The sequence below is a fragment of the Lonchura striata genome, chromosome 1 (assembly GCF_046129695.1).
Source record: "Lonchura striata isolate bLonStr1 chromosome 1, bLonStr1.mat, whole genome shotgun sequence".
Taxonomy (NCBI): domain Eukaryota; kingdom Metazoa; phylum Chordata; class Aves; order Passeriformes; family Estrildidae; genus Lonchura; species Lonchura striata.
In genome coordinates this window covers 142526805-142553607 of record NC_134603.1, presented here as the reverse complement: position 1 = coordinate 142553607, position 26803 = coordinate 142526805, and the positions used below count along the sequence as shown (strand labels likewise).

The window sequence follows — 26803 nt, the reverse complement described above, 5'->3', positions numbered from 1 at the left end:
GATAGCATATCTGTAGCCTTTGTTAAAAATGTTGACTGTTCATTCATGAATGATTAACAGGTTGTTTTTTTAAAGGTCCATATCTGCTTTCTACTGTGCCAGTATAAAAACTGTGCTCTGAAAATGCTGTGTGTGCAGTCTCTGAAGAATGTTGTGTGTTGATCTGGAAACTTGGTCTTGCTTGCATGAAACTCTCTTCTTTATCAATTAGTGAGGACCAATTAGCAAGGATCTTCTGAGAGTCTGAGGTTAAATGTGGCAGATTTTTACAGTATTATACAGAGTAGTACTGAGCTCTGGGAGAGGTCCTTTTGTTCTTGAAGTTACCAGAGTGTTTAATGGGCTGTACAATTTTCATTCATGTTGTAGTGTCATAGAAGTATTTCTGCTTTCTAATTTTCCTACATCACTTTTCCAGCAAGAGTCCTTCACTGTTCTTAGCAGGAGAAAGCAACATGAAAAAGTCTGAAATGCCTATAAAATAGCAAATGAATGTTGAAATGTTTGGAGTATAAGGCATTTAGTGTGTGCATGCATGGGCATGTTGAAGGACATGTTGTTGCAATTCTGATAGTGAGAAGACAAGGAGTCTCTTTGGGAAGATTTAATTCCATGCTTATGAGCAGTCAGAGTTTGATAGTAAAAAAAAAAAAAGGCCTCAGGGAGGGAAGTTCTTGCTGGAAATCCTGTTTAGTGTTTAGCTTATATTTAAGTCTCCCTTAACTGTGTATGGTTTTGGGTATACACCCATGGAAGTGATCAGGAACTGTTTAGGTCTAGGTAATATGTTTGTCTATTTGTATTAATATATTGTCAGCGAATAATGATTTTGATAAATGAAAGTTAAATTAATCTGCCTTTTGTCTTGAAATTATTCAAGTTGTTTTGCAGAACTCAGTTGGGAATTCACAAAAAGATGATTTGAAAAGAAAGGGGGAGGTGGTGCAGTGCCCAGGAGCTCTACAGGGATCCACTGTGACCTGCCTGTGTGGGACTCCCCAGCCCAAGGGGGGATTGACCTTCCTGCCAACACTGGCATAAAATGCACACTGATGTTAACTTCAGGAAACTCTGAGCTTTCTAAAAGCTGGTTTTCTTATCAATAAATAAGATATTAACAAAATTAGCCTTGGTAAGGTTGAGTGCTCTTGAACTGAGCAAAATCCTAGACAAAACAACCTACCTCATCTTGTGGCTCAGGGTATGAGGAAGTTAAGTTGTGTGCTACAAGGTTATTAAAAATAGATCCTGATAACAAAGTCATATCCCTCAAAGACGTACTTATGAGCTAAGCTGTGTGTTATGGTCAGATTGGTGGCTTTGCATTTTTTTAATGCTTCACTAAAACCAGTAATTTCCAGATGCCTTTCAAAAATCTTGCAGTTCTCTGTGAAAAATCTGTCAGAAGGGAAAACAACAGGGAATGAAATTAGCTGGATGGATAATTGTTGTGGCAGGATGTCTAGTTGTCTTGTTTGTTGCTCAGGAGAAAAGTTCTGTCTTCTTGAAAACCAGAAATTGGTATCTTGAGTTTGGAAGCACTAAACATTCAGAAAAAAATCCTTCATTGACACTTTCATATCATGTAACTGTTTTAAACTTATCTTGTATGCTGCCTGAGTTAGGGGCAGTACTTTGGCTGTGAGCTCCCAGTATTGGCTGAGCACATCCATGTCCTGCAGTTTCACCTGGTGTTGTGCTGGTTGTAATGCTGGAATGGCTGAAAACCTCTGTGTGAAGCCTCTGAGCCATATTCCTTTGTGTTGCTTAAGAAAATATTCCAATGAGAAAATATACCAAGCATCCTGTTTTGCAGGCTATTTAGAAAACACTTTTATTAATACACAGAACTGTTCTTTTACTGATAGCACTTAACTGTCTTAATTAAAACAAAATAGTAGCTGTTACATGTGGGCCAGACAGAGAAGCTGCCCTATTGTTCTGTGTGGAAGAGGAATTTCAGGAGGAGGTGAGGGTTGTGCCAGCCACCAGCCCCTCGTGGTAGCAGCCAGGGCACTTCGTGGTGCTGCTTTTGCCACTTCCTTAAAAGAGAGGAAGGAGCAGGAGGTTTGTGTGTTCTGTGCTGTCATTTCAGTGACAAATCCTGTGGTTTAATGACAGGCTGGTTTACGTGGGAGATGCAGCTCTGCATCAAGGCAGAAATGGTGCTCTTGAATGAGGAGGCATCAAGACTACTGCCCCAGCATCCCAGAGAATTGGTTCGTCCCCAAAGACAGTAGGGTGGTCTTCATTCACAGTAGTGATGTTTATGCTCTTAGGGCTCTCAAGATAAACTCTAACAAAGGCAGCTGTTCTACCCTCCTCACAAAAAAAAAAAAAAACCAAACAAAAAAACAACAAAACAAAACAAAAAAAAAAAAAAAAAAAACAAAAAAACCAAAAAAACCCCACCCAAAAATAAACAGAACAAAACAAAAGTCAACATGTGTGACTTGGATAGTAGAAAATGCCCTTTTACTGTTCATCAAGTTTTGTAAAAGATTTTATCTTTGAATCAGGTATAGGAGGATACTGGTTGATTTTGGCTTTCAGATTTTGCCAGGGCTTCATGTTTTTGTTTTCAGCACTTGTGGTTTGCCTTAGCTGTACTGTACTTGCTATATCTGGCAAGCTGTGTTCTCTCTTTTAAAGGCACGCAAAACAAGTCCATGCCCGTTACAATCTCATTAAGTTCCTCTCTAGCTGTTTCCCCCTTTGGTTGTGGATATTGCCCATATTTGGTTCTACCTATGGTGCAATCAGTTTATATCTGATTGTGTGGTATGATACGCTGTCTTGCCTGAGCAAACCCTGATAATTTATGGTTAGATGTGGCCTAGATTAGCATCTTATGATTTTAATGTTTAAAAGTACATTATAAAAGATCTTTTATGTAATGCAGTAGCAACAGGAGGCACAAGGACTTGCCTACAGCAAAGCTGCTCAATTAAAACCAAGGGGATGATATAAATGGTATAGTTTTTTTTCCTTTGGAGTACCTAAATATTGTGCCCTAAAATACAGAAATGGCAGTCTATAACCAGGAAACTCCTTAATTTGGTTTAATAACTACCTGTATTCACAATCTCATAATCACAGTTCTCGTGAAAACACGTGCTTTTACACTCTACATGGTGTGTTTGTATTAGACTTTAAAAATTGAGAATTCTCCTAAACACTGTAGGGGCTCATTTGGAAGTACTTGTGGTTTCATTAAGTTCTTTGGTCTTCTAACCGTAATTTCTGCTGTCTGTCACATTAGCAAACTATTTATTAATAAGCAATTGTCATTAGTGTTTTGTTTTCTTGTAGGTATTAGTTGTTCTACTTTTGTGCATGTATCTGAACAAAATCAGGTGGATAAGAATATCCACTTAATTTCTACAAGAAGAAGGGGATAATTGAAACACTTAGTGATGTTGCCTAAAATATTTTCAAATAAGCATGTTTGAAAAGGCATACAGGTGAACTCTCCAGGTGTTTTTCAGAATTTCTTAGTCACAACATTGTGCTCATCTTTCTGACTGAGATGCTTGTTTAGACCTTGCTGAGAATGCAAAAGTGCTGCTTTACATTCACCATCTCTGTATCAACAGTGAAGTGGAAAGGTTGGGGAACAATCTTTGCCTAACAAAAGGCATCTCAGAAATGCTACGTATTGTCTTCAACAAGATCACATTACTTACAGTTTCTGAGCAATATTTGAACTGTAAAGTGAAGTCTTCCAGCAAGGCATGGCAAGCATATAATTTTTTGATGACGATTCCAGTGTATTTCAAATCCACTGTAAGACATAATTATCAGCTGTCATCTGGAGAAATGCTGGAAATTTGGTTCAGTATTAAATAAATATAGCTTGTGATATCTACCTTAGAATTAAGAATCTAGTCTTCTTACACCCCAGCATTTTATGGCTGTCCTTTGTGCTTTTGTACTTAACAACAGAAGGAGTTTGTTGGTTTGTTTTACCACTGTATTCTGATTTGTAAAGAGCATTCAAAAATCCATTTGCTCGTTAACAGTGCATTTCTTCTCTCAATAGCCAACTACTCCACCAAGCCAAGGGAGGCCTGATTCACCAGTTTATGCTAATTTGCAAGAACTGAAAATATCTCAGTCTGCACTTCCACCTCTACCTACAAGTGCTCCAGTCCAAATAAATGGGGAATGGGAAACCCATAAAGACACGACAGGACGCTGTTATTACTACAACAGAGGATCACAGGAGCGAACCTGGAAACCTCCACGATGGGCCCGAGATGCAAGCAGTAATAAAGGGGATTCCCAGAGCCATGCAGATCATGAGGTAGTTCCTTCTGAGATCAAAAACAATGAGATTGTAATGCATATGAATGGTCTTTTGCTGTGGAATTTGGTATCTCTTGGTTTCAAGGTGTCAAGGAGTGTCTTTCTTTGTCTTTTTTGTTATGTGTCTTGGTATGAAGTAGTCAACACTTTCATTCTTGAGTTGCTTTTGTGTACAGGAATGTGTACATGATCTTTGTAGAAGAGTAACATCATGTAAAAATGCCTGTAAAAACAGCCCCATAGCAGATACTGTTACTTTTGATTAGGTTACATTCAGGCCATAAACATATTCATGGGTATATCAATGGATTTTTTCATTATGTAAAAGTTCTGCTTTTGCCAAGCCTTTTGGAAAAGCTTTGCTGTTGACCTTGCTTGAGATAGTTGAAGCTTACTGTGAAGTTATTTATGTTAAAAGATGATTTGGACTAATATTTGAGGTGCCAATTTATTCTGTGCAGCCAGTTGCTAGGGAAAGTCTGATTGTGAAGTGTGTTTATCTGAGCTGCACTGCTTCAGATAAAGTCAAGGAATAGTTGGGAGATGGATATTACTATTTAGATATGCTTAAAATACTGTTCTTGTGTCCAAACAGTACTGAGGTTAACTGGTTTCTTGATGGAAAGAGAAAGCAAATATTTATCAAAATATCTTCTACATATTTCACTTCTATATTCCCTTTTCAGAAATATATATATATATATAGTTTTGGTGGATTTTCTCCTGCGCCAACTATATAAAGTGTCTCTATGTATCATATATATATATATATATATATATATATATATATATCTAAGCTATAAAACCAGAGTTTAGTTTTAAAATTGAATTATGGATGACTGAAAAATTTTGATTGCTCGAAGCCTGTCACAGAAGTCTAAGAAGTCTACCTCTGGAAAGTTATTAACAGGAACAGGAGAGAAAGGGAAATGGAAGCCAGTCATCTCCTTTGGCACTGGCCTTCACAGCAACTGTGACATTCACAAGCATTTAAATAGACAAATTTTGTTGCCTCAGGCGAATGGCAGCAACAGGCAAACAAATGGAATGTTTATGCCTGTCCCTTTGGTATCTCTGGTGATGGTCTCTTAATTTACCACTGACTGTCCTTTTCCTGGAGAAGACTGGTTTTAGTCTGGGTAAGCCGATTGCTTTTTTGAGTAGTGGTTCTCCTTGTCCTAGTAATGGTTCTTCATTGTAGTTCCATCTCCTAGTAATGGTTTTCTCATTGTTGTAGTTCCATCTCCTGATAATAATTTTCTCATTGTTGTATAGTTCTTCCTTCTTTTCATGGAAGGATTGCAAGAGTTCTTTCTCCCTCTCTATCTGCAACCAATCCCTCTGACTCCTACTCATACATCTGTACCATCACTTCAACCACATGGTTGCATCTTTGGAATGCTTGATTTTTTATTTACTTTTTTTAAATTGCCCACAACTTCTTTCGTCTCAGTTCTTCTGTTTATTTGTGATGCTTCAGGTATCACAAGTTGGCCATCAGGCAGTTAGTTATGTCTATCAAGTTTGCAGACTTTGTGAGACCAATGGGCAGTACATGTTTTGATTTTTAACTAGACGCTAAGTCTGTATTTCCAGTAGCATAAGCTCCTTAGGTAACTTGTGTCTTGACTGGGTAATCAAAATATGGATCTAGGGGGAGATGCACCTTGCATGGTCATGTCAATCCACTTACCAGCAGTCATGTTTTGATTTTGAAGCTGCCTTTCCCCCCACCCCTCTTTCCTTTTGTTTCTTTTCTGTTCTGCATTTGGGAACATGCTTCACACTCCACTGTTTGCGTTCCTTTTTGGAACCTCTGGGCATTTAATCCAATATAAAGTAAAGATTGATATCCAAGCCTGAGCTGCAGGAAGTTGTAGGGCATCTCAAATTTTGTCTGATTAGGAAAGGTTAGTGCTAACACATAATAATTATAAGGTGACTTTTATGCTAGTCTGAGTTATGCTCTTTTAAGAATAAAAGAGTACATGCAGAAGGATAAAAAGCTAGTTTCTACTGATTTGTCCTCAGAGGAACTTGTGTTGTATTAGGTAGCAAAATGGAAGGTGATGTAAAAATGAGAACTGAGATATCAGATATTGTAATATATGAAACATGACATAGTTTATAGTTGGTCTTTGAACTTTGTGATTAGCAAATCAAATTTTATTGGATAATTAAAAAGGAACAGAATTGTACCTTATTTGCCAAAGTAGCTGGTCACAGACACGGTACAAAGAAAGAAGTTGTAGATCATGACATTTAAATGGATGTTATGTTACATGGATGGGATATGGGGAAGCAGTGAAGTCCTATGGACAGGGCCTGTGAGAAAGTGTATAAGCTTTTGGAATTGCAGATAAAATGTATTAGAGGCAGTGATTTGTTGATGTATCTGAGGAAGGTGTGCTTAACAGTAACTAGGATGAATTTGTCAAGTGAAGTGATTTAATTAAGTTGAACAGTAAAAGGAATGAGTTGTCACAATATCAGAGAGGACAAACCCTTAATACCTGGATAGGAGGTCATAATGTGAAGTAGATATCCACAAATTATCCAACAGCTGTAGAAAAGCAATGGGTTTTAATTGAATTTCAAAACTAGATTTAAATTGTGTCCAGAATGTGATTTCATTCTGTGTTTTTTGTTTTAATATAAACAAATGGGAATGAAGGGATGATAGCTTCCTTAATTAGTATTCTTCCTGATTATTTTCACTTTCACAAGTAGTAGTAACATTAAAAGCTAGAAAGGTTAAGTGATAGAAGGGAAATAGATAGCTGTTCCTAGTAAATGCATGGTGATGAACTGGTCTCTGCCCCCAGGAACTTCCTATGTAAATAGAAAAAAAGCCAAGAATGACAACAGAAGCAATGCTGTGGGGTGCCTTTTCTGTAATTCTCTTTAATGTCACAGCAAAGATCTTATGAGGTGTAAGGTTGGACACCTGTCTGGTTAAGATGGCTTTATTTAAGTGTGGGATAGTGTAAGTGGGGATGAGACTTGAGATAAAGCATGGACAATATGAAAAAAATGTATAGGCAGGCAATACTGAAAAAGTGTTGAAAGTGAAATTGAAAGCTGTGGAACGTGGTTTAGCCAGTGCTCTCTAAACCATGTTGATGCAGCTTTAGCAGCTGTTCCTGACAGCTAGGGGACAAGGAGTGCCTTGACTTGGTAAAATTTGTAATAACTCAGGAATTTTGTTGAAGTTTAGGTCTGCAAATGTACAGGATATGAGTTAAGCCTTGCAGCATCTAAACTATTATTATATGGATGCCATGCAGACAGACACATTAACAGTCATCCTACTATACAACAGTGGTTTTTCTAGGGGAATTTTTGTTTTTAGGTCCTCTGTTTAGTTTTATCTGTATAGGGTGTTTCTTCAGTATCAGGAGTTGCTTGGAAGAGGCAAATACCAATGTATTTTATTATTAGGTAATAATCTCTGCAGATAGTAATAATAAAAATGTCCAAAGTCTTCTATATTGATTTGCCATATGTCAATGCAATTAATATGTAACTATTAAAACCATGTAAACATAACTACATGTATACAATATAGCTATGCTATGAAACAGTAGTTCAAATAGGGTCAATAGCACCCTTGGCAGCCCTTCAGTCTTCATTCTTCAAGTGTAAAAATGGGCTGAAGGCTCCCTGCTCCCTTTGCTCTGCTCTCCTCCCCTCCCCACAGTAGTTAGGAATTGGCACATGAGAATTTCACATTGCCCCATGTGCAAGAGAGGTAGCACTGGTTAATCCATAGCTTACATGCTCACATTCTGTAAGCTGTAGAGGACATTTGCATTTTGTCATGTTCCTTAATTAATGGTCTAAAAATTTCCTGTGGGTTTTCCTGTGCTTGGTAAACTGGGTCATGTCAATTAAAGGAACGTGTGTCACACAAGTGGCACACAAGGTACTCAGAAAAGTAACACCAAAAACTATGTAGAAATCATTTGGATATGTCACTAAACATATATAGTCTTTAAACCCACGTACTTTTAAAAACTGGGGAGCTTCTGATAACTGAATATTTTTTTGTAAGGCTTGATTTTTTTGGGAGAGGTTTTTTTCCTATTTAGAGTTGAAATTGTCTCTCTCCTGCCTTCCAGTTTTTCCTGAAAGACCTTATACCAATGTTATTGAACCGTAATGTTTTATTCCTGTTGTTTCTGCGTAGCAGGGTGTCTTAAATGTTTTGCCTCCTGCTAGCTGAGGATCCAAGACACTGTAAAAGGAAATCTGCATAGAATTCCTCAGGAGACCACAGTGTAAAGATGTTGTGGGAGATGAAAGAGGGAGATTTTTTTTTGATGCATGGAGTGGATGCTTAGAATAAGACTACAGTGTGTTAGCAAGGAGATCAACAAGGTTTATGGGGGAAAAGAAATTGTTTGATGTGTTTGTTAAATCTTTTTTCTGCACTACACATTAAACTTGTTCCTAGGATAATAACTGATTTCTACCTTCAGGAAACAAATTTTCACCTCAGCTAGCTGTGTCTTGTGGAAAGCGTTGCTTTTGCAATGCTCTTTTTCATGTGCATCAGAGTTGGAAGGAGGAGAGTGGAAATTCATAATATTTTAAGTTGCAGTGGACAAATGCTGTAAAATGCTGCCATCTGAGAAGGTGAAACTGGAGTTCCAAGTTGTCCTTAATCACTCCTTTGTTTCCAGATGTATTTGAGAAAAGGAGAAGGATTTAGGTATGAAATTAGGGATGGTGGTAGAAAACCGAGGTAGCAGGGCTCTCAGTTTTTTTTAAAGCAATGCAGATTACTAAAGCTAACTCTCTTCATCAGTAATGTAAATTTGTAGGAATGAAATTTGGATAGACAAAACCCCTGGAGTTTAAATTTGCATAGTGGAAATTAACTGAGTGGTGGAAATGAAAAAAAAAATTATCAGTAAAAGCTAGTTCTGAAAATACTTTGTCTGCACTGTAAAAATGCATTTCATTCTCTCATAAGATATAAAAATGTGAACTCCCTGTTTTCATTACTATTCTCTTTCTAGTCAAATAATCTTTGATCTTTCAGATTTTAAAGCGCTTTCATTCTCAAAACTGCCTTGTATGTTTCTGACTACTTGTAGCATCTTTCATCAGAAGAAAACGACCACAGTTCTTGTTACAGCCAGTCAGATAGTCAGTATGGTTCTCCTCCAAAGGGTTGGTCAGAAGAGTTGGATGAACATGGTCAAACCTTATATACCAATGACTATACTAATGAAAAGGTACTTTTTCCTTCTTCTCATCATGTGTTCTAAATCTTTTCCACTAATTCACTTCTAGAAATGAAACCTTCATTTCCAAAAGTGAGGAGTGTACCTCAGCAGTAGCTCTCTTTGTCTTTTTTAAATATGCATGAAGCTTTAGCAAGTGAACAGACCCTTTTCTTATGTATGTTTTTGTTATCTAGAAGAAGTTTTATTTCCATTTATGTATCAGATTATATTAAATGAACATACCATGTATAATTTTTTTAGTTCCTGCCCTCCCCCTTCCTCTTGGTTATACTTCAGGAACGAACTTCATAAGTTTTTCTTACTGTCTTTTAAGAGCTGCTGTCTTTTAAGACCTTCTAGTTAAGATGTTTTTAAACTGAATGTAATGCTGCTTTATCACTTTTGTAATTTCCTTTGTTAAGAGATTTTTCACTACTGCTTTCAGATGTAGACAAACTTCTTAATTAAACTACAGCCATATCAGCAGATTTATGCCCTGTTCTTACAATCTGATTGCTACTGACAACTTACTGGGATTCTGGGCATGCCATAAAAAATTCTCCCACTTAGGATAAATTACAGTATTTGTTTATATTTGTAAAGCAGTCCATTTTTCTAATTGTTCACTGAAGTTGCATTTTGAGTTTTTTAAACTTCTAAAGTTCACTGAATCAGTATTTTATCATATTGTAGCACCACCTGGTCTTGAGTTGAATTAGGCAAGTTTTATTTGCAAGAATTTTCTAAGTAGTTAGATTTTTTGTCAGTTTTAGAGTTTTATCCTCTTCAATCTGTTTCTGACAAACATCTGTAAAGCACATTCCTATGTTTTAGCAAATATACAGCCTTCTTTTTTAATTGCACTGGGATTGATAAAAAATGGCTTTTCCTACCACAAAAAGTTATAGAAAGGCAATCTTGTGAAACCTGCTTGAGCCAAAGCCTTGCTGTGAGTGTTTCTGTGTTTTTCTGTAATCATCTTGTTGAATTTTGCTCATTACAATTCTTTTCTTTCTCCATGAACAGTCCCAGTTGTCATGGGTTTACTTCTTTGATTGTGGAAGGTGCTTGTAGAGGTTATAGAAATTATATTGTCTTCTTCATGATTTGTCTAGGGACTGCATCTCATGTTTACATTGATATTTTAAAAAAGTTGTTCAAGTTGTTCAACAAGTGCATAAATCTCTCATATTATGAGCACTTGCTGTTTGATCTGCTTTTTTTGTAATTTTGTGTATAAGATCCTGATGCAGATCTGATGGAAAAATTGTGCCTCCCTAAACTGACAACATAATGTTGATAAGAATGAGATATGGCACCTTTAAAAAAAAATCTATTTATCACAATCTCTTGTATGATATTGTGGGACTTTTTTCTGAGGTGTTACAGACGGAAAAAATCAGGATGCTGAAAGCTGTTACTCTTATTGCAATCTAAGCCTGGTTAGTTAATGGAGGTTGTGCATTAGACACGGCTGAAGTGGATGGCACTTAATTAAAAATTAACTTTAAATCTCAGGTCTCAGAGATTTACTGTTGTGACTGTCACTCTGATTATATTTTCTATCATCACATTTCTTTCTGCAGTGGATAAAACATGCAGATGAACAAGGTAGACCATACTACTACAGTGCTGATGGTTCCAGATCAGAGTGGGAGTTACCTAAGGTGAGTGACCTAAAAAAGAAACTTCAAAAACTTGGGGCTTTCCCCTCTTCCTGAATGCATGTTCTATCAGGCCTTTAACGTGAGGTACTAACAGCCAGAGGACTCAGATATTGCTGTTTGTTATTTATTGCATTTTTGTGGAATTTCTGATGATGAAAAGGAAAAAAATGCACTCAAGGACATGAAAAATAGATGTATGTAGCTTATTCAGATGTCAAAGGAGATCTGGTGTCTTTGCTGAATAGAGCAAAGGTTTTATGCAGGGCTGCAGAATAGTATCTGTGATTTTCGTGTGATAAAGAAGGACTGTATAGAAAAAAGGAGAAATTTTCACTGAGAAATTGTAGTCTATTTTTAGAACCCTTCTAAGTGCTAATACAAATAAGTGTTGAAAAACAAAAGTTTCAGCACAATTTTGTGGTATCTTTGAGGATGGCACAGTTTCACCAGAATTGTGTTCTGGTATTTTTTAATTTAATAGTCAAAATAGAAATTTGTAGGGAAGTGACATATCTGGGGACACTTGGTAGTCTGAGGATGTATCTACTACTATTTAATTCTCATATTCACTTCAAAAAACTAGGGCATTTGTGATATGGATGTATGTCTTCCCTGCTATTTATTCAATACTACATAATAAGCTATGGCCGTGAAAAAATTGCTTCACACAAAACTGTGTGCATAAAGCACAGCAAAAAGCACATTTCTCCATTATTGTTTTATCAGTACAAAAATCAATGTCTTGAGTCACTTCCACTTAGAAAGGAGCAACTTTAATAAGTAGTGCTTTTTACTTGTGAGAAAATATTTACATGAAAATTATGAATGAAGTTATATACTAAGCTGTTTTGTTATGTCAGTAGAAGAATGTGCATCTGAAGCACTGAAGAGTTGAGTTAGCTTTGAGAATTCTCCTATGTCAGTCTGATGTGTTGGATAACTTAAGTTTTGTAGCATCTGAATGTAACAATATAATCTGTACCTATTGGTTTTAAAAGCTGTTTAGCATTTGATTAGTTATTGAATTTTTTAGAAGTCTTAAAATCTGATAGACCAGGTTTTACCAGAAGTAATTATTACTTCAATCTGTATAATTGAAATAATTTTGGGGAATAATGTCATGAGTACTTCATTCTGTGACTTCTGCTATGCAGAAAGTTTTGACTTGGAAGACATTGTATTTCACAAAAATAGATTGAATTGGGATTTGAATTAAATAGCAAATTGCCTTTAATCCAATTAGAATAAATCGCAAAGGTAATCCAGAACCATTACCTGAGGTATGTTAGGAGGCATAAGGGAGGGGGTTCTAGTATTTGTTTAATAATACATGTTATTCTAGTTATTGTAAACAAAGTCTGAGTTCTGTTATATTAGCAGCCACTTTGAAAATTAAACATAGCCTTTGGTTTGTAATTTGTGATCTGAAAGTGATCATATATTGATGTTAGAAATTTTTCTTGAAAATTACTTCTCATGATCCATTTGGGTGGAATGTACTTTTTAATTCCTTCTTGAAACTAGTAAATCTTGACTGGTAGCAAATAAAAGGTTAACAGAAGAAAAAGAGCAATTGACTCTTAGATTCAGAATCCTTGGCTTTTAACTCTAAATTCTGTGGAATAGATTAAATATTTCAGTGAAAGATGTAGATGGTTTTTGTAACTATATATTTGAAGATGTTATGCTTGTGAGTAATTAAACATGTTTGAAGATTAGTCTCTCAAAGATCTTGCTGAAGCTGGTTGTAAAGTACTCACAACAAATGAATTTGAAAGAGCACACAGACCACAAAACTGCTTTGACGAAAAATAATCTATGCTAAAAGTTCTCCTGAGTAATGAGAGAAAACCATAGAAAGATATCAGCATTGTAACACTTGCTTAAATGAAAAGTAAGTTACTAGGAAAAATCCTACTCTTGTTCAGTTTTTTTGGTTGTTTTTATTTGTGGTTTTTTTTTTTTTTTCACCAGTGTATTTAACACCAATATTGCCTTCCAAATCTTGTGAAATAACGTGATGTAATAGCATGGTCATGTACTGTTATAGACCAAAAAAAGAATAGAATCTTTTTGTTAGATGGTTCTTAATAATCTGGATTTCATTAGACTAAGAATGGTTCAGAGATTTCTGGAAATAGCACACTAGCTGAGCTAATACTGTGACATTAAAAATCTTCAGAGTAATCGAATTAACTATAAATGTGCACATGCTTGGGAATAACACACTGTTCTTGTACATGTGTTTAAAATTGTGAGGGTATATGTTGGGAAGGGAGGACAGTTACAAAACAAATCACTTTAGACAGTCTCACAGAAAGCCCTCCAGTCATGTGGATTTAAATAACATCTAGGAATAGCTGGATGCCTCTGGCTAAAAATGATGTTTCAGATGCAGTAGCTTTGACAACTGCTGAAAAGTCTATTAAGGCTCATGATGAGTGTGACCCAGCTTTCTGCAGTGGAACAGAAGAACATATTGAATTAATCTTTAAAATGGTTAATAATATTTTAATCATAGTTTCTACTAGATCCTGCAGAAAACTTAGATTTCTCATCTGCAGCATTCTCCTGTATTCAGTTTTTGGTTCTTGCAATTATTAAAAAAAAAACAAACAACAAACAAAACAAAAAAACCCAACCAAAACAATCAAGCAACAAAAGACCCCAACAAACAATCAACTAAAAGTTACAAAATAAAATATGTTTATTTCCTGTTCAGTGAAAGAATATTGTCTCAATTCAGTTTAAGGGCTACAACCCTATTCCAGAAATGTAGTTTTCTAATAAGAGTTTTATGACTTAAATGAGAAATCTCTAGTAAGGGTGAGGGGAATTAAACTCATCTCAGGAGTGCGACCTCCCTAATTTCTGAAGTTTCAAAAATAAGTTAACCTATCAAAATGACCACAAAAAAAAAAAAAGGTGAGAAATCTAATAAATATACAAATAAATAGCTCAAATAAGAGTTAGAGGGGACAACCTAATAGAAAGTAGATATTAAAAATCTCTCAGACTTTTAAAAGGCATTCCTAGGCCAACACCTGACATAAGAGCATGATGCTTGGCCTTCCTCTGAGCAAGCTCACTGATCCAAGAGTAGCCTTTGGAAGAAAATGTGTCTCTGTAAGCTTCTGGAATGAACTCAGTTTTAGTGTTAACATTTACAGACTGTGATATTGAAATTGCCCGTGTTCTTCTCACAAGTTCCTGCAGCATAAGCTCTCCTTGCTGTAGCCACAGAGGAAGCAGTAGCTGGAGGAGTTTCATTTTTGGCAGCGTTCATGGACCAGCAGTCTGGTAATTCACCCTGTGCACTGCCAGCCTGGGGGTGAGCTCAGGGGCCTCACTTCTGGTACTTGGTCTGACTGATGGGGACCTGGAAGCTGTCAGAGTGTGATAGCTGAAGAAATTACAGTAAAGCAGGGGGCAGGTAATGTCAGGAGCATACTGTGCAATCAAATGGTGAAGAAAAATAAATATGAGAACATGCAAACAAAACTTGGTTGTCTTGTGGTAAATTTGTCTTGTTCTGAGCTGTGCTGCTGGATTTGAGGTTTACCCTCTGTGCTGGCATTTGAGTCTACTGCAAGTCAATGCACTAGGTAGTTTCATTAGCAGTAGTGACATTCTTGTGCTTAAATTTGGGATTGGCTGGTGAAAGTTGAGACAGCCTCAGTTGGTGTGAGGATCCAGGTGGTTTTCAGCAGCACAAGTTGTTAAAAAAACAAACCTGAGTTAAGTATGAGAAGGTAGTCGGCTTTTTTTCCTTTTTCTTTAGTATTTGTATTTCTACTCACAAAACTGGTCCATCTTCCTCATTCATCCTGGGGTTTAGTGCTCTTACCTCCCCCCCAGCCTTTGCTTGGGCACACAGCAGGACCTGTGGCAATCAGCAAGGACTTGGGGCTGCTCATCAAAGATGAGCAGCCTTGGTGACCCTGAGGATTAAAAGGGAAAGCAATGGGTGTCCCAGAGAGCAAAGTGAACAAAGTAAGTTATCCAGAGGTGTCTTTCAGTCACTGGTACATTTGAGCTCGAGCTGCTTGTCCCAGTGGTCTCATTCTGCCTGGGTTCTGTTCCTTCTGTGTGGCTGAGGCCCCCAGCTGCTGCCACCCTGACATTCTCTGGCAGAGAAACCTTCATTCCCTAGAGAAAGGAAGGGAATGAAATCCCTTAAAAGGGCAAAAATAATCCTTATTTATTTAGGAAAGTTTAAGAAAAATTGATACAGCTTTTGCGTTTCTTATCAACTAAATCAGTAACACTAGGTGTTACGTCTATCACAACAACAAAAAAGTTTATTCAAAGCCAAGGACAGTAGGAGTGCTAGAAAGTAGTTTTGTTCTGAGGCAGCTTTAATTTAAGGAAGGTTCTTCTATTTCAGGCAGTCCTTTGGGACAGCTGCAAATAACGTATATGAGGTGCTAAAGGGTACTAGGATAGCGCAATGTTTTTAAATGCTGCTGTTTTGATCTTTGATTGCAGTAAGGTTGTCTAAAATGCTTCACTTCAGGTCCTTACCAGCTTTCAGTATTGGTTGCTTCCCAGTCTTTTCTCACTTAGCCCACTCAGTTCCTTTGGCTGAAGATGTTGCTAACACAAACCAAGAAGAATCTTTTTTCTGTTTCTTAAAACTGGCAGATCTGTGCAGTCTCTGTAAGAATGGGGACAACTGCTAAAATAACTTGGAGGTGTTACATTTGTTTCAGCCACAATTAGGTTAGGGCAGAGCCTTGAGCCATGCCATGTATCAGCTTAAAATTAAATTGAAATCACTCAGCCGGTTGAGAAGATAGAGGCAAAGATATTGAGGCAAAGAAAGCCTTTAAGTAGCTGGAGAAGGTTTTGAACAAATTCAGCAATGAAAAGAATACTCTCTGACCTAAATTTACACTACTGGTGTCCTTGAACTACAGCAAGAGCTGTTACAAAAAAAAAATAAAAATCCCTGTTTTGCGTGGTGTGTGCAGTCAGAGAATGAGCTATTTGCTCATGTGCCCCCTGTGTGATAAGAGATGCTCCCAATGAAATGAGGAACAAGCTGGGCTGATGTACCAGAGGGGTTAGTGTAATGGGACAAATTTGAGTTTGTGGAGGATTTCCACAAGGAGGATTTCTCAGGTAGGCTTTCCAAGGACAAATTTGGAGTTGTGTTCTGCGTTTGTAAAAGCTTTAGCTCTAGGAAAATAACATTGCATGCTAAGAGAATGCTGTTAAGGCATGTGGTGTAGCAGGGGTTGACCCACCAGGCAGTGTGTAGTCTTGAAGGGTCAGTTTTATTGCAGAGGACAGCCTTGCCTGATCTCTGTCTTCAGGATCACACCAAGTCTTAGGCATAGAAATCCTGCTTATGATTATGTAAAAACAAGATTTTGTTTGAGGGGAAGGCAAGCCCAGCCTAGTTTCTGGTAAACAATGGTAAATACTCCAAATGCAGGAGGAGAGAGAGCAGCTCCTGTGCAGGTAGGAGTCCTGCAGAGTGCCAGGGAACCAGACCTGAAGCTGTTCTGCAAGGCTTTTTGACCTGAGGTTGGGTGGGGCAGAGCAAAGGGTCGCAGGGTGCTGTCATCCATCCAGGTGAGCCTTCCAGTCTGGCCACCTCTCCCTGGCCAGTGGACACTGCCTGGTCTAGAGGATGATGAGTTCTGCTGGACATTGAGGAGTAGGGAGTGGTGCCTCCATCTCCTTCTGATTCTCTTTGGACATCACAGACCAATTAATGTATTTTAAAAGTGGAGACTTGTCTTGAGCCCAGAAACATAAAACTTTATTTCCACATCACCCTTCCCCACAGTGTGTTTTATGGTTTATAATGAATAAAACAAACAAAAAAACCTCATAGACATCTGAGAAAAAAAAAATTACTTTAAGTTTCTATTGTGAGAAAATGGGGCAAAAATGTCAAATGTTCCCTTTAAAGACTTGTCAGTTTACTAACACTGTTTGTATCACCAATGCAAATTATTTAATCTGCTAACATGCATAGAGCTCAGTGTTCCTGAGTTGTTAGCAGTGCTTTTTTGATGAGCTCCCTATACTGTTGCATTGTTTTCTTGTTAAATATGTTTAGTAAAACTTGAATTTCATGTTACAGTTCCTTTCTCCTTCAAGGTGGGGTTGTCTGTTAGAGAAGTTAACTCCTGTGGCTTGTGATAGTATCAAAAGAACCACTAAATATAAACCACCTGTGCCTGTATCCTAACTTTTAAAATGTACTTAAATTCAAGATAAATTACTTCAAAAGATATATTTGTTTGTTAAATTCCTTGAGTTACTCAAATGGAAAGTGCATGGAAATCTCCATAAATAATGTATACTAGTGTCAGTAATGTGTAAATCTCTTTCTGAAAGAAGCAGTTATGTTTCATAGCAAGAAATGTGTTGGAATTGCCCACTTAAATGGGTTAGAGCTGCTGCAAGGAATGCTGTTTGCTGCATCCTTTGTGATTTAGACACAGTTTGCTGGAAAATGTTTAGATTTTAGTTTTGCTGGCAGGCAGTTTTGCTGCACATTGCTCAGTGTGCTGCTGTGGTTTGGGTTGCAGGAGCTCTGGCAGAGTGGATATTTCCTTATAACAAGAAAGCAAGTGGAGCACTAGGGTCCTTTCAGCATGTATCACAGCTCAGCTTTTGATTTAACAAGGAGACAAGCTGGGAGCTGGTTAAACCTCACCAGTTGTCCTGTGAGGGGGAATGTGCTGAAGCCAGTAGAAAGGCAGACTCAGAAGTGACTTTCTACAGTGACAGCTGATATGTTTCTGTCTATACATGAACTACCAAATTTTATTCTCAGTACTGCAACATCCATTCACTTGGAAGTGTTTTACTAGTCTTGTGCATATTGAAATAATGTAACAAAATGCTAAAGTTATTTAGCTTTTAAGCATCTGTTAGCTTATTGGAACATTAACTCTGTTCATAGTAAACTACAAAGCTAACTCAAGCATTGTGAGTGCTATAACAGTAGTAATGCTGGTTCTTTATTTGGGCAATAAATATAATTGTATTACACAATTTTGGTTAGATTTAGTGTTTATGTTGTTTAGATTAAACCTTGCAATGCTTTGTTTTGTTGGTATGTGCAGGTATAGGTTATTCTGCCTTTGAACACCTGAGGCTCTGAGCTTATAGCAGGAATCAGAACTAAACTATGGAACTCAGTGTCCTTGCAGAGGTTATTGCTTTAGGTAGAAGCACTTCACTTTTCTTTGTTGTTTCCTACCTAGTGGATTCTAGTGCTTTATGTGACTCCACAAATGCTGCCTTAAGTTTCTTTCTATGTGTGGATTTTAGTCTTTTGATACTGACTAAAAAGAATGAGATTTTAATAAATTGCTTAAAATCCCCATACACTGATGTTGTCTCTTCTGGTTTCTGTTTTCAGTATAACACTTTGTCTAAAATATTTTTAGAACTTTTTATAATATATTGTTATGATGTAAAATGGCAACGCTATTAATGAAAAATATGCTGCAATTGTGAGATCTAGTTAAATGCTCTGTCCTTCTCATGACCCTCATATTTTCTCTGTGAGTTTGCATACTCTTGAGTTACTAGAAAACCTGTGTTAGATAAATATAGTCTCTTCTTGGTCGTTACAGCTCAGCTAGGCCTTAAAATTATTTCCTGCTAAATATTTATCTTCCATGTTTATGGAATGTGTACATTTGTATGTGGTAAGTACATTCCACACCAGCAAATTATTTTATAAGCAATTTGATCTGTTTGTTCTGAAAAAGCAAGTCCTCACCCTCGTGTCTCCTCTCCTTAGGCATTCCAAATCTTTGGGTCAAAGAGAGTCATACCAGGCAATAATAAAAATCTAAGTATCTTACTGCAGGATAATAGATTTTCTTTTCCTTACACAAGAGCTGGTCAGTTGCTGTAGAACTGTCAATGCAATATGAAGACTGGCTGTAATTCCTTGGTGGTTCTCAGTACCTGTTGAGTTGCAAAATCGGCAGCATCTGCTGCAGAAGAAATCAAATATCTCTCTGTCAATTGTGTGTATTATCCCAACACACCAGTCTTAGTTACTGTTTCAGAGAGGACTACAGGAGAAAGGACAATTCTTGAAGACTAAATGCAGAATAAAACCAAGGCTGTTTTCATGCCCTTGGGTGGTGATATCAGGAGTCTGAAAATTTGCATTATTTAGGCATATGAGTGGTATGTCCAGGTCTTGTTTGCATGAATTAGATCCTACTTACAATTTTATTTTTCTTTTCTTTAGTATAATGCTTCACCACAGCAGCAGAGAGATATAATAAAGAGTAGGAGTCTGGACAGGAGGCTACAGGAACCAATAGTTTTAACAAAATGGAGGCACAGCACAATTGTGCTGGATACCAACGACAAGGTAGGAGCAAGTTATCAGCATGCTGAAAGGTCACTGATTTCTGATATTTGACATATTTAATGTACCAGAAGTTACTATGCCTGAATTTCTGAAATTTCGTTTTTCTTTTGGTCTCTTGTATCATTGTGGCAAAAACAAGGGCTGTTCAATAACGTCACTACTGTTACTTTGTGAATAGTACCTCTTTTATTGTCCTAGAAGTATTTTAATTAGTGGCAGTTCAGGGGAAAACCTGTGCATGGTTACAACAGGGTTGTGATAGTGTTATTGAAGGGCAGAGGACAGTACTGAAAGTGCTGAAACACTTGGCTTTGAGCCTCTCCACAGCTGAGCTGGTGCTTAGTCTGGAAAATGCTGTGGGTGAGTAACAACAAAAGCTGGTTTCTGCCCATTCTTAGGGCATGTTCTTTCTGTGAGAAAGTGAGAGGTGCTGTTTAGGCCAGCAAGGAGGCAGGACCTTTCCCTTGCTCTCCCTCTGCTTTGACCTTTTTCTTTGCCATTTCTGCTTGTGCTGGGCCGTTCTGCCTATGGGTCAGGAGAGGTGATGTGAGCTGAGCAGGGAGCAACTGAAATGGGAGCTGTACAGTGGTGACATGGTGGTTTCTGTAACTTCCATCCTAAGATAGCTGGAAAATGAAATAACTTGGTAGTGCTGAAATCTTAGCACAAACTTCCCAAAATTAAATACCAAGAAATGGCATTGTAAGCTCCCTTTTCCTAAAATTCTGGAAAAAGAATTAAATTACTGCAGATTTGAAAATGTAAGGAAAAGCTTGTGAGTGGTCTTGTTTAATCACATGTCAAAGCCAAACTTGAATGGACAAAACACAATAGTTGTAATGACAATGGATTTGCTGCCCAGTTACTTGCTCGACCTGTTGTATCCATTTTAATGGACTTGCTTTCCATGAGTTGACTTAGCTTTTCAGAACAGGATTTATTGGATTTGATCTTGAGCTTTTGAGTTGTCACTTTGGGATAGATCATGTGTGGGGTTGAGGAGGCAGTGGGCCGTGCTTGGCTGGAGACTTTGCACCTCTCGGCGTGAATTCAGCTCCATTCTGAGATCCTGCTGCTGCTCCTTTCTCCTTTCCCCTCCCTCCTCCTCCTCCTCCTCCTCCTCCTCCTCTGCCTCATGCATCCTTCTGCACTCAGTGTGTTGTGGCACTCCCTGAGCCAAGCCTAGATGGATCCCTGATAAATCAAAGCTGAGTGGACACTTCTAGCCTCATGTACAGTTTATGCTTCACAGGTATGAACGATTTTTGTTGGAGATAGCTTAAAGCTGTGGCTTCGCTTTTAAAGAAGACTAAACTTTTTATTTTTTGGCATAAGATGTACTGAATGTTTTGGAAAGAACTGCTGCACTGAATAAAGAAGCTTTTGTAAAACATTGAATTAGTGGAGCTGTTTACATTTCTTTAAGGGTCAGTGTTCACATATCAATAACTTAAACCTAGTGAAGCAAACATGTAAATGCACAAATGTTATGGGTAATAACCAAAATAAACTCTATTTGAGCTGCATTTGTGAAGTCTTAAGTCAGCAGCCTAAAGCTCCTTTAACAGTTTCCAAACATGTAGGCAGCATGTGTTTTTTATTGGTAAGAAGAAAATAGTTTATATGAAGCATAACATTAAGGCTTTGAGAAAATTTAAAACAGGTAGTGGAGCAATAAACTAATGTTTTATGGAAAGACAAATAATTTTTAGTTCATTAATGCAGCTGTTTTATTACCGCTAGCAGGCACACTGTTAATATATTCTGTTTTAAATTAGTATGTGGAAAGGGAATGTTTCATTACCACAAATACTGGATTTCTTGTTCCAGAGTTGCTTTTGCTGTATGAAAGCTACCTCAAATTCAAATGAAATAGAAAGGAAAGCAAGTGGTATTTTTCTGGATGGGCACATGAACCCCAAACTTTTTTTTTAGCTGTCTCCTAGGGAAACTGTTTTCTGTTTATTTTCCTTATTTGTTTTTTTCCTAGAAAAACAATGGAACTCGATGGTATGAAAATAGGGCAAAAGAGTACTTGAAATGTGTCAGAGTGAAAGTGTGGGTTGCTGGGACTCATGGGAATTTGATGATACCAAACATTCTGGTTAACAATTTATTGGCTCTGTCACATATTTGGGTAGAACCATCAGCTAAAAAATTTGGTAAGCATAGGAAAAAAAAAAACCTTACTGGAAGGGACAATTGATTTTTTAAACTTGAACTTTTTTTCTTTGCAGACATGTGAAAATATGGAACATTTAGGCTGTTCTACTTAGGAGTGCTAAAGTTCTCTGTTATTATGCTACTAAAAGAACTAGTGGGCCACTTTTAGGTGGATTTAGGTGCAGAGTGCTATGTAATGCTGCAAAAGCAAACTGGGTTTAGGAGAGCTATCAAGGGATTTAAAAAGAGAGAGGGGGAGAAATGTGCTAACAGTAACAGAGAACAAGTGATGTTTTTCTTCCATTTGAAATTCTTTACCAGATTTTCAAGCAGGGTGTTTGTGCAAGGCACTCATTACTTTCATTACTTCAGAGAAAACACATGCCTTTTTTTTTTTTTTTTTTTTTTTGTTGCTCCAGATGGGCAATTTTTCTAGTTTTCAGAGATTAAGTATTTTATTTTGGTCTGTAGTTAAAACAGTTCAAAACAAAACCCCAAATCTCTAGTGATTTTCAGTGTTTGATTATATCAAAGGAGATTAATGATCATGAGTCGCAAAAATTAATAAAGTTGGTATGTGTTTTTCTACATATATAATTTTTTAATACTAATCTTGTATTTATTGTGCATAACCACATAGAAACATATTGTATTCTTTAAAATCATAGTATTTGTATATGCTATGTTGTAATCATTTTAAATATACATTTTAATTTGATAGCAATGTCATACAAAAATCTACCCTTTATAAGGATGAAGGCTTTGCTTGAAGCTGATGCAGCATGTACTAACATCTTTTTTTCAAATGGTTATGTACTTATTAACCCAGTTTGAGTGTTGTCTGCAATCCTAAACACTGTTTAAGTAAGTTTAGAATGTAACTGAGAATATTATGAATTCCTAAAAGAAGTACTTTTCTAATCTATGAGTGTGTAAAAAGAAAGAGAGAGAGAAAGCATCTTTAGGTTAAAAAAATAAAATAATTGTGTGGAAGATAATAGTATTAGTACTAATAGTAATAATATCAGTACCTGTTGACATTGTCTATTTGAATTTTATAGGAATCATCAACTGCTTCTAAGGCCAGTTTTCCAGAAAATGAATCATCTCCTTCTTCACCAAAACATCAAGCCACAGTCAGTATGCAAAATGTTTAAATAAATAAATAGATGTTGTAGAAACTGAGCTATTAATGATTAGAGAATTGAGGGCAAGCCTTCTTTTTCTTGGGAAAAATAATGGGGTAAAACTTTTTGAAGGCTTTGCATTTTAAAAGGAATGCATTACATCTAGCTCTGCTTTCAGGAAAAAAATGTGAATGTCCTTGGTTTCAATGCAACTTAATGATAGTAGATTAAGTAAACAAAAAATCACTGTGGCCAGATTGTGCCTAATTATGTAGAACTCAGTTTGCTTCTTTCAACAGTCACATCTTAAGGAGCATCTAGAAAGGTAAAAACAGAAAATTCTCCCTCTTCAGAGAATCCCTTACTGTTAGTCAGTAATAGTTGATATCTAATTTTGGCTTGTGTTTCAATCTTCTTAAAGAGACATAAGGGACCTGGCATGAATAAACTGTGTCCTTTTAATTTAGTAGAATAACTTCTGGGAGAAAAACCTTAGCCTGCTAAATAGCTTTTTAAATTTCAGTTTATTTTTAAAATGTGAATCATTCCTTTTTAAACAGCAGGAAATTATTAAAAAAACTTCATTTTTATATATATATATATATATATATATATATATATATATATATATATATATATATATATATATATAAATTTTGGAACTGTACTACAGTAGCATTGAAATAAGTAACTTGGTCAGTTTTACCAGCCCCTTGATAGGTAGCTCAGGGCATTAAAGGCACAGCTTCTCCCGTTTCTTCCTTACTCTCTGTGCAGGGGAATAGTTCTCTGGCTTAGTCCTGATAATCCATTCTCACAACACTTCAAACAGTTTTTCAATAAAATAAACATTTATTAAGCAAGCACAGCTGATAGCCTTACACAAAAGCAATTATTGCTGCATGTAATCTAATTTCATTAAATATGACTCAAAACTTGAAATTTTGAAACTATATTTTGTGGAAGAGCTCACTCCTGATTTAGGTAATAGAAAAAACATCTGGGATTCAAATATTCCAAAGAAAGCTGATACATTTTTGAGAATTTTGATCCTTAGCCTGCTTTCCTCTTCTTTTTCTTGATTCCATTAATTTTCCCATTAGTACCCCCTAGTGTTGCTGCTAAGTAACAGTATGATACTTTCTCTGAATAATACTCTGGAACATCCCCACTGGTTCCACTGTGGGTAATTGACTAAAACCATGATTTATTTTGGGAAGTGAGCACAAGTTTTTCAATCACTGTGAAAGTTGGTAACAGGCTGTTCTGCTTGTTAAAAGCCTGTTAAAGTTGGTTAAAAGGGTGTAATACCTGGCACTGCTGGTCCCTGGTCCACATGGATCACAAATAGAGTAGTCTAAAGAATGGGATGATTCATTTGTTTGGCCTTTTGGAGAGTGGATGAGGAGAGGAGCTCACTTCTTATGTTATAAAAAATACCAGTTTTGGAAAAATAATGCTTATGTTATTGGCTTGGAGAAGCATTTCAGCCTGGTGAAGATATTAAACTGAGTAAGAGCAGCAGTTACCACTGCACTAAAGTAACATCTGATCCACCAGCTAAAAGACTTAATAATGTGTCTTTTCTGTATTTTATGTGCTGGGCTTGAATCATGCAGGTAGAATTTTTAAAGTCCATGAAAAACAGATCTATGTCTCTGATAAGAGTGTTGTCCATGGTATCCCAGCAAAAAAAAAATTTCTTCAAAATTGTATTGTGAAGTTATGGTCCATTTAAATTTGAGATTTAGAGGAAAATTCTGAAGAGGATCTATCTTCTGGTTTCATTTGATCTAGAATTGAGGTCATTATTTTAATGATAAAGCTAATTTGGATCCATTCCCTAGTTGATTGTTTCAACTAATAGCTTATTACACACATTAGGAACTTTAGAAGCTGTTACTGAAAAGGAATTGATGATGTAAAATAATTTAGCATTCTTCTAACACCACTAGCTGGTCAGACAAGGCTGGGGTGTCAGACAAAAATGGTAGATTTTGATACCTCATCTTAAGGTGATAGTTTAGGTTAATCTTTTTCTGCTAGAATGCTTTTTGAACATTCCTTCATTTTATTATGAGAGACTAGAAATACTCACTTCAAATATTTCAAACTTGCAAATAGCCTTCTTGTTCAGCAGTGTTCTTCTCCCACCAATCACTGACTGGTCTTCAAATTCTTTTGTAGACATGCTAATATAGATGGTTTTCATCAACAAGACATAACTAAGTAGTTTAAAATTCTGCTATTTTCCATGGGGATAAGAAAAAAGAGGACATCAAAGAAATGCTTCACTCTTCTGTTTTTAACATGAATATGTTAATTTTTTATGCACATTGACCATGTTTTATTTAAAATAAGAAATTATATTAAAATTAATAGGGAGAATTTATATTGGAATCCGGGCTGGTTTTTGGTCAGCCACCTCCTTTTTTAGTAAAGGACTACTGTGCTATTATTATATTATTATTTTGCAAATCATTGTAAATTTTACATTCATAATTTTCACTACTTTCACAAATTATTTAATTTGGATTGTCCAAAGAACCTTGGTCTTGAAGGAAAGCTTTTTACCCTCTGAATGGTAATAAGTACTTTCCCAGAGGAATTTTGATTTTGCTGATCTCTGAATATTTAAATCTGCTTAAAGACAGTTTCTTGAAGTTATGACATGAGTAAAGATGGCTCACTGCCAGAAATTGATTATTTGGACTTCTGTGATGTTAATAGAAGCAGACTTCCTTTTATATTTATTATGTTTTACTTTTATCTTACAGGGTCAAGAAAAGTATGGGTTATTAAATGTGACAAAAATCACAGAAAATGGGAAGAAAGTTCGGTAAGTCTTGGACTTTAAAAGTACATGTGCTTACAGTTTATCAAAGGTCTTTTTATGATGACAGCATACTGGGGTTTGCAACTTCTTGCTTTTTGTCTGAATTTCCCTTAGAGGTGTTCCTGTGTAACACAGCTTAACCTTACCCCATGTGTTTGTCCCAGTGAGCCAAAGCTAATGGACTGCAGAGAGCCAGAGGCTCATGGATCAAGGCTTCACACAGGCCAGCAATTTCCTGAAGGTGTATTGATGAGAGACAGCTCTTTAAAATGGGATTGACTGATTGATTTACTGAAAAACAAATCTGTATAGGTTATAGTGTGTCTTATTCCTTGGATAAAATCAGTATAAGAGGAGCTTTCAGACTTTCACTTGTTGTCCTTTAACTTCCAAGGAGTGTACATCCATGTGCACCCTAATTCTTCTTTCTCCGTGCTTGTGAAGGGTTTGGAGCAGTGCATTGCCAAACATCAGTCTCCTGTAGCTGATGAGTGACCTCATTTCTAACTTTGCTCTGTGTCCCAGGCAGCAATTTGCACTATAAATCATAATGTGTAATCAGGTGATGCTGTCTGACTACTTTTCTGGTGTTTTGAATCAATAGCAAATACTGCAGAGGTGTGGCACATCCTCAGAGTTAATTTAGATTTGTTTCTTGCCTTTTTTCCCCTTTTTATTGTTTTTTGGTTAATACAATCTTTTAGATCTAATAGTGTGTTATATCTAGTTCAGTGTTTCCCAGACTTGTGATACACGAAGCATGCTCGTTTTGAGGATTAACTAGCCAACACCACCCAGCTGTTATTGTAGAGCCACCCTGACCTAGTCCAGTGTAGCTGAGCAGCACATCTGACCTTCAGTTTGGTTCCTCAGAGCTGCTTCTAAGAGTTTTGTAGGGCTGGGTAGACAGCAGCGTGTGTGAGCTGCTGCTGCTACAATGTTCTGTCATCATTCATGTTGCATCTGCTGGAATCATTGATCTGGATTGTTGCACTGCTGAACAGAAAGATGCATTGTGGCTATGCTGTCACTTTGAGAGCTGTTAAGTAATAATTCATGTTGGGTAATGGGAATAGATATTCAAGACTTGTCAAGGTTTTTTTTTT

At 36.7% G+C, this 26803-nt stretch overlaps 1 protein-coding gene across 10 annotated transcripts in view; it reads left to right on the top strand.

Moving 5' to 3' along the window:
• The window catches only part of ARHGAP12 (Rho GTPase activating protein 12), a 73587-nt gene that overhangs the window by 28450 nt on the left and 18334 nt on the right, over positions 1–26803 (top strand). For 5 of the 10 annotated variants that reach the window (XM_021542980.2, XM_031503807.2, XM_021542973.2 and 2 more), the window contains 6 exons: positions 4043–4306; positions 9411–9551; positions 11129–11209; positions 19446–19571; positions 22796–22870; positions 25639–25700. In XM_021542980.2, the coding sequence (XP_021398655.1) occupies positions 4043–4306; positions 9411–9551; positions 11129–11209; positions 19446–19571; positions 22796–22870; positions 25639–25700 (749 nt within the window). The remainder of the gene's footprint in view (positions 1–4042; positions 4307–9410; positions 9552–11128; positions 11210–19445; positions 19572–22795; positions 22871–25638; positions 25701–26803) is intronic. The other 5 variants (XM_077788810.1, XM_077788807.1, XM_077788820.1 and 2 more) reach the window with 3 other exon arrangements.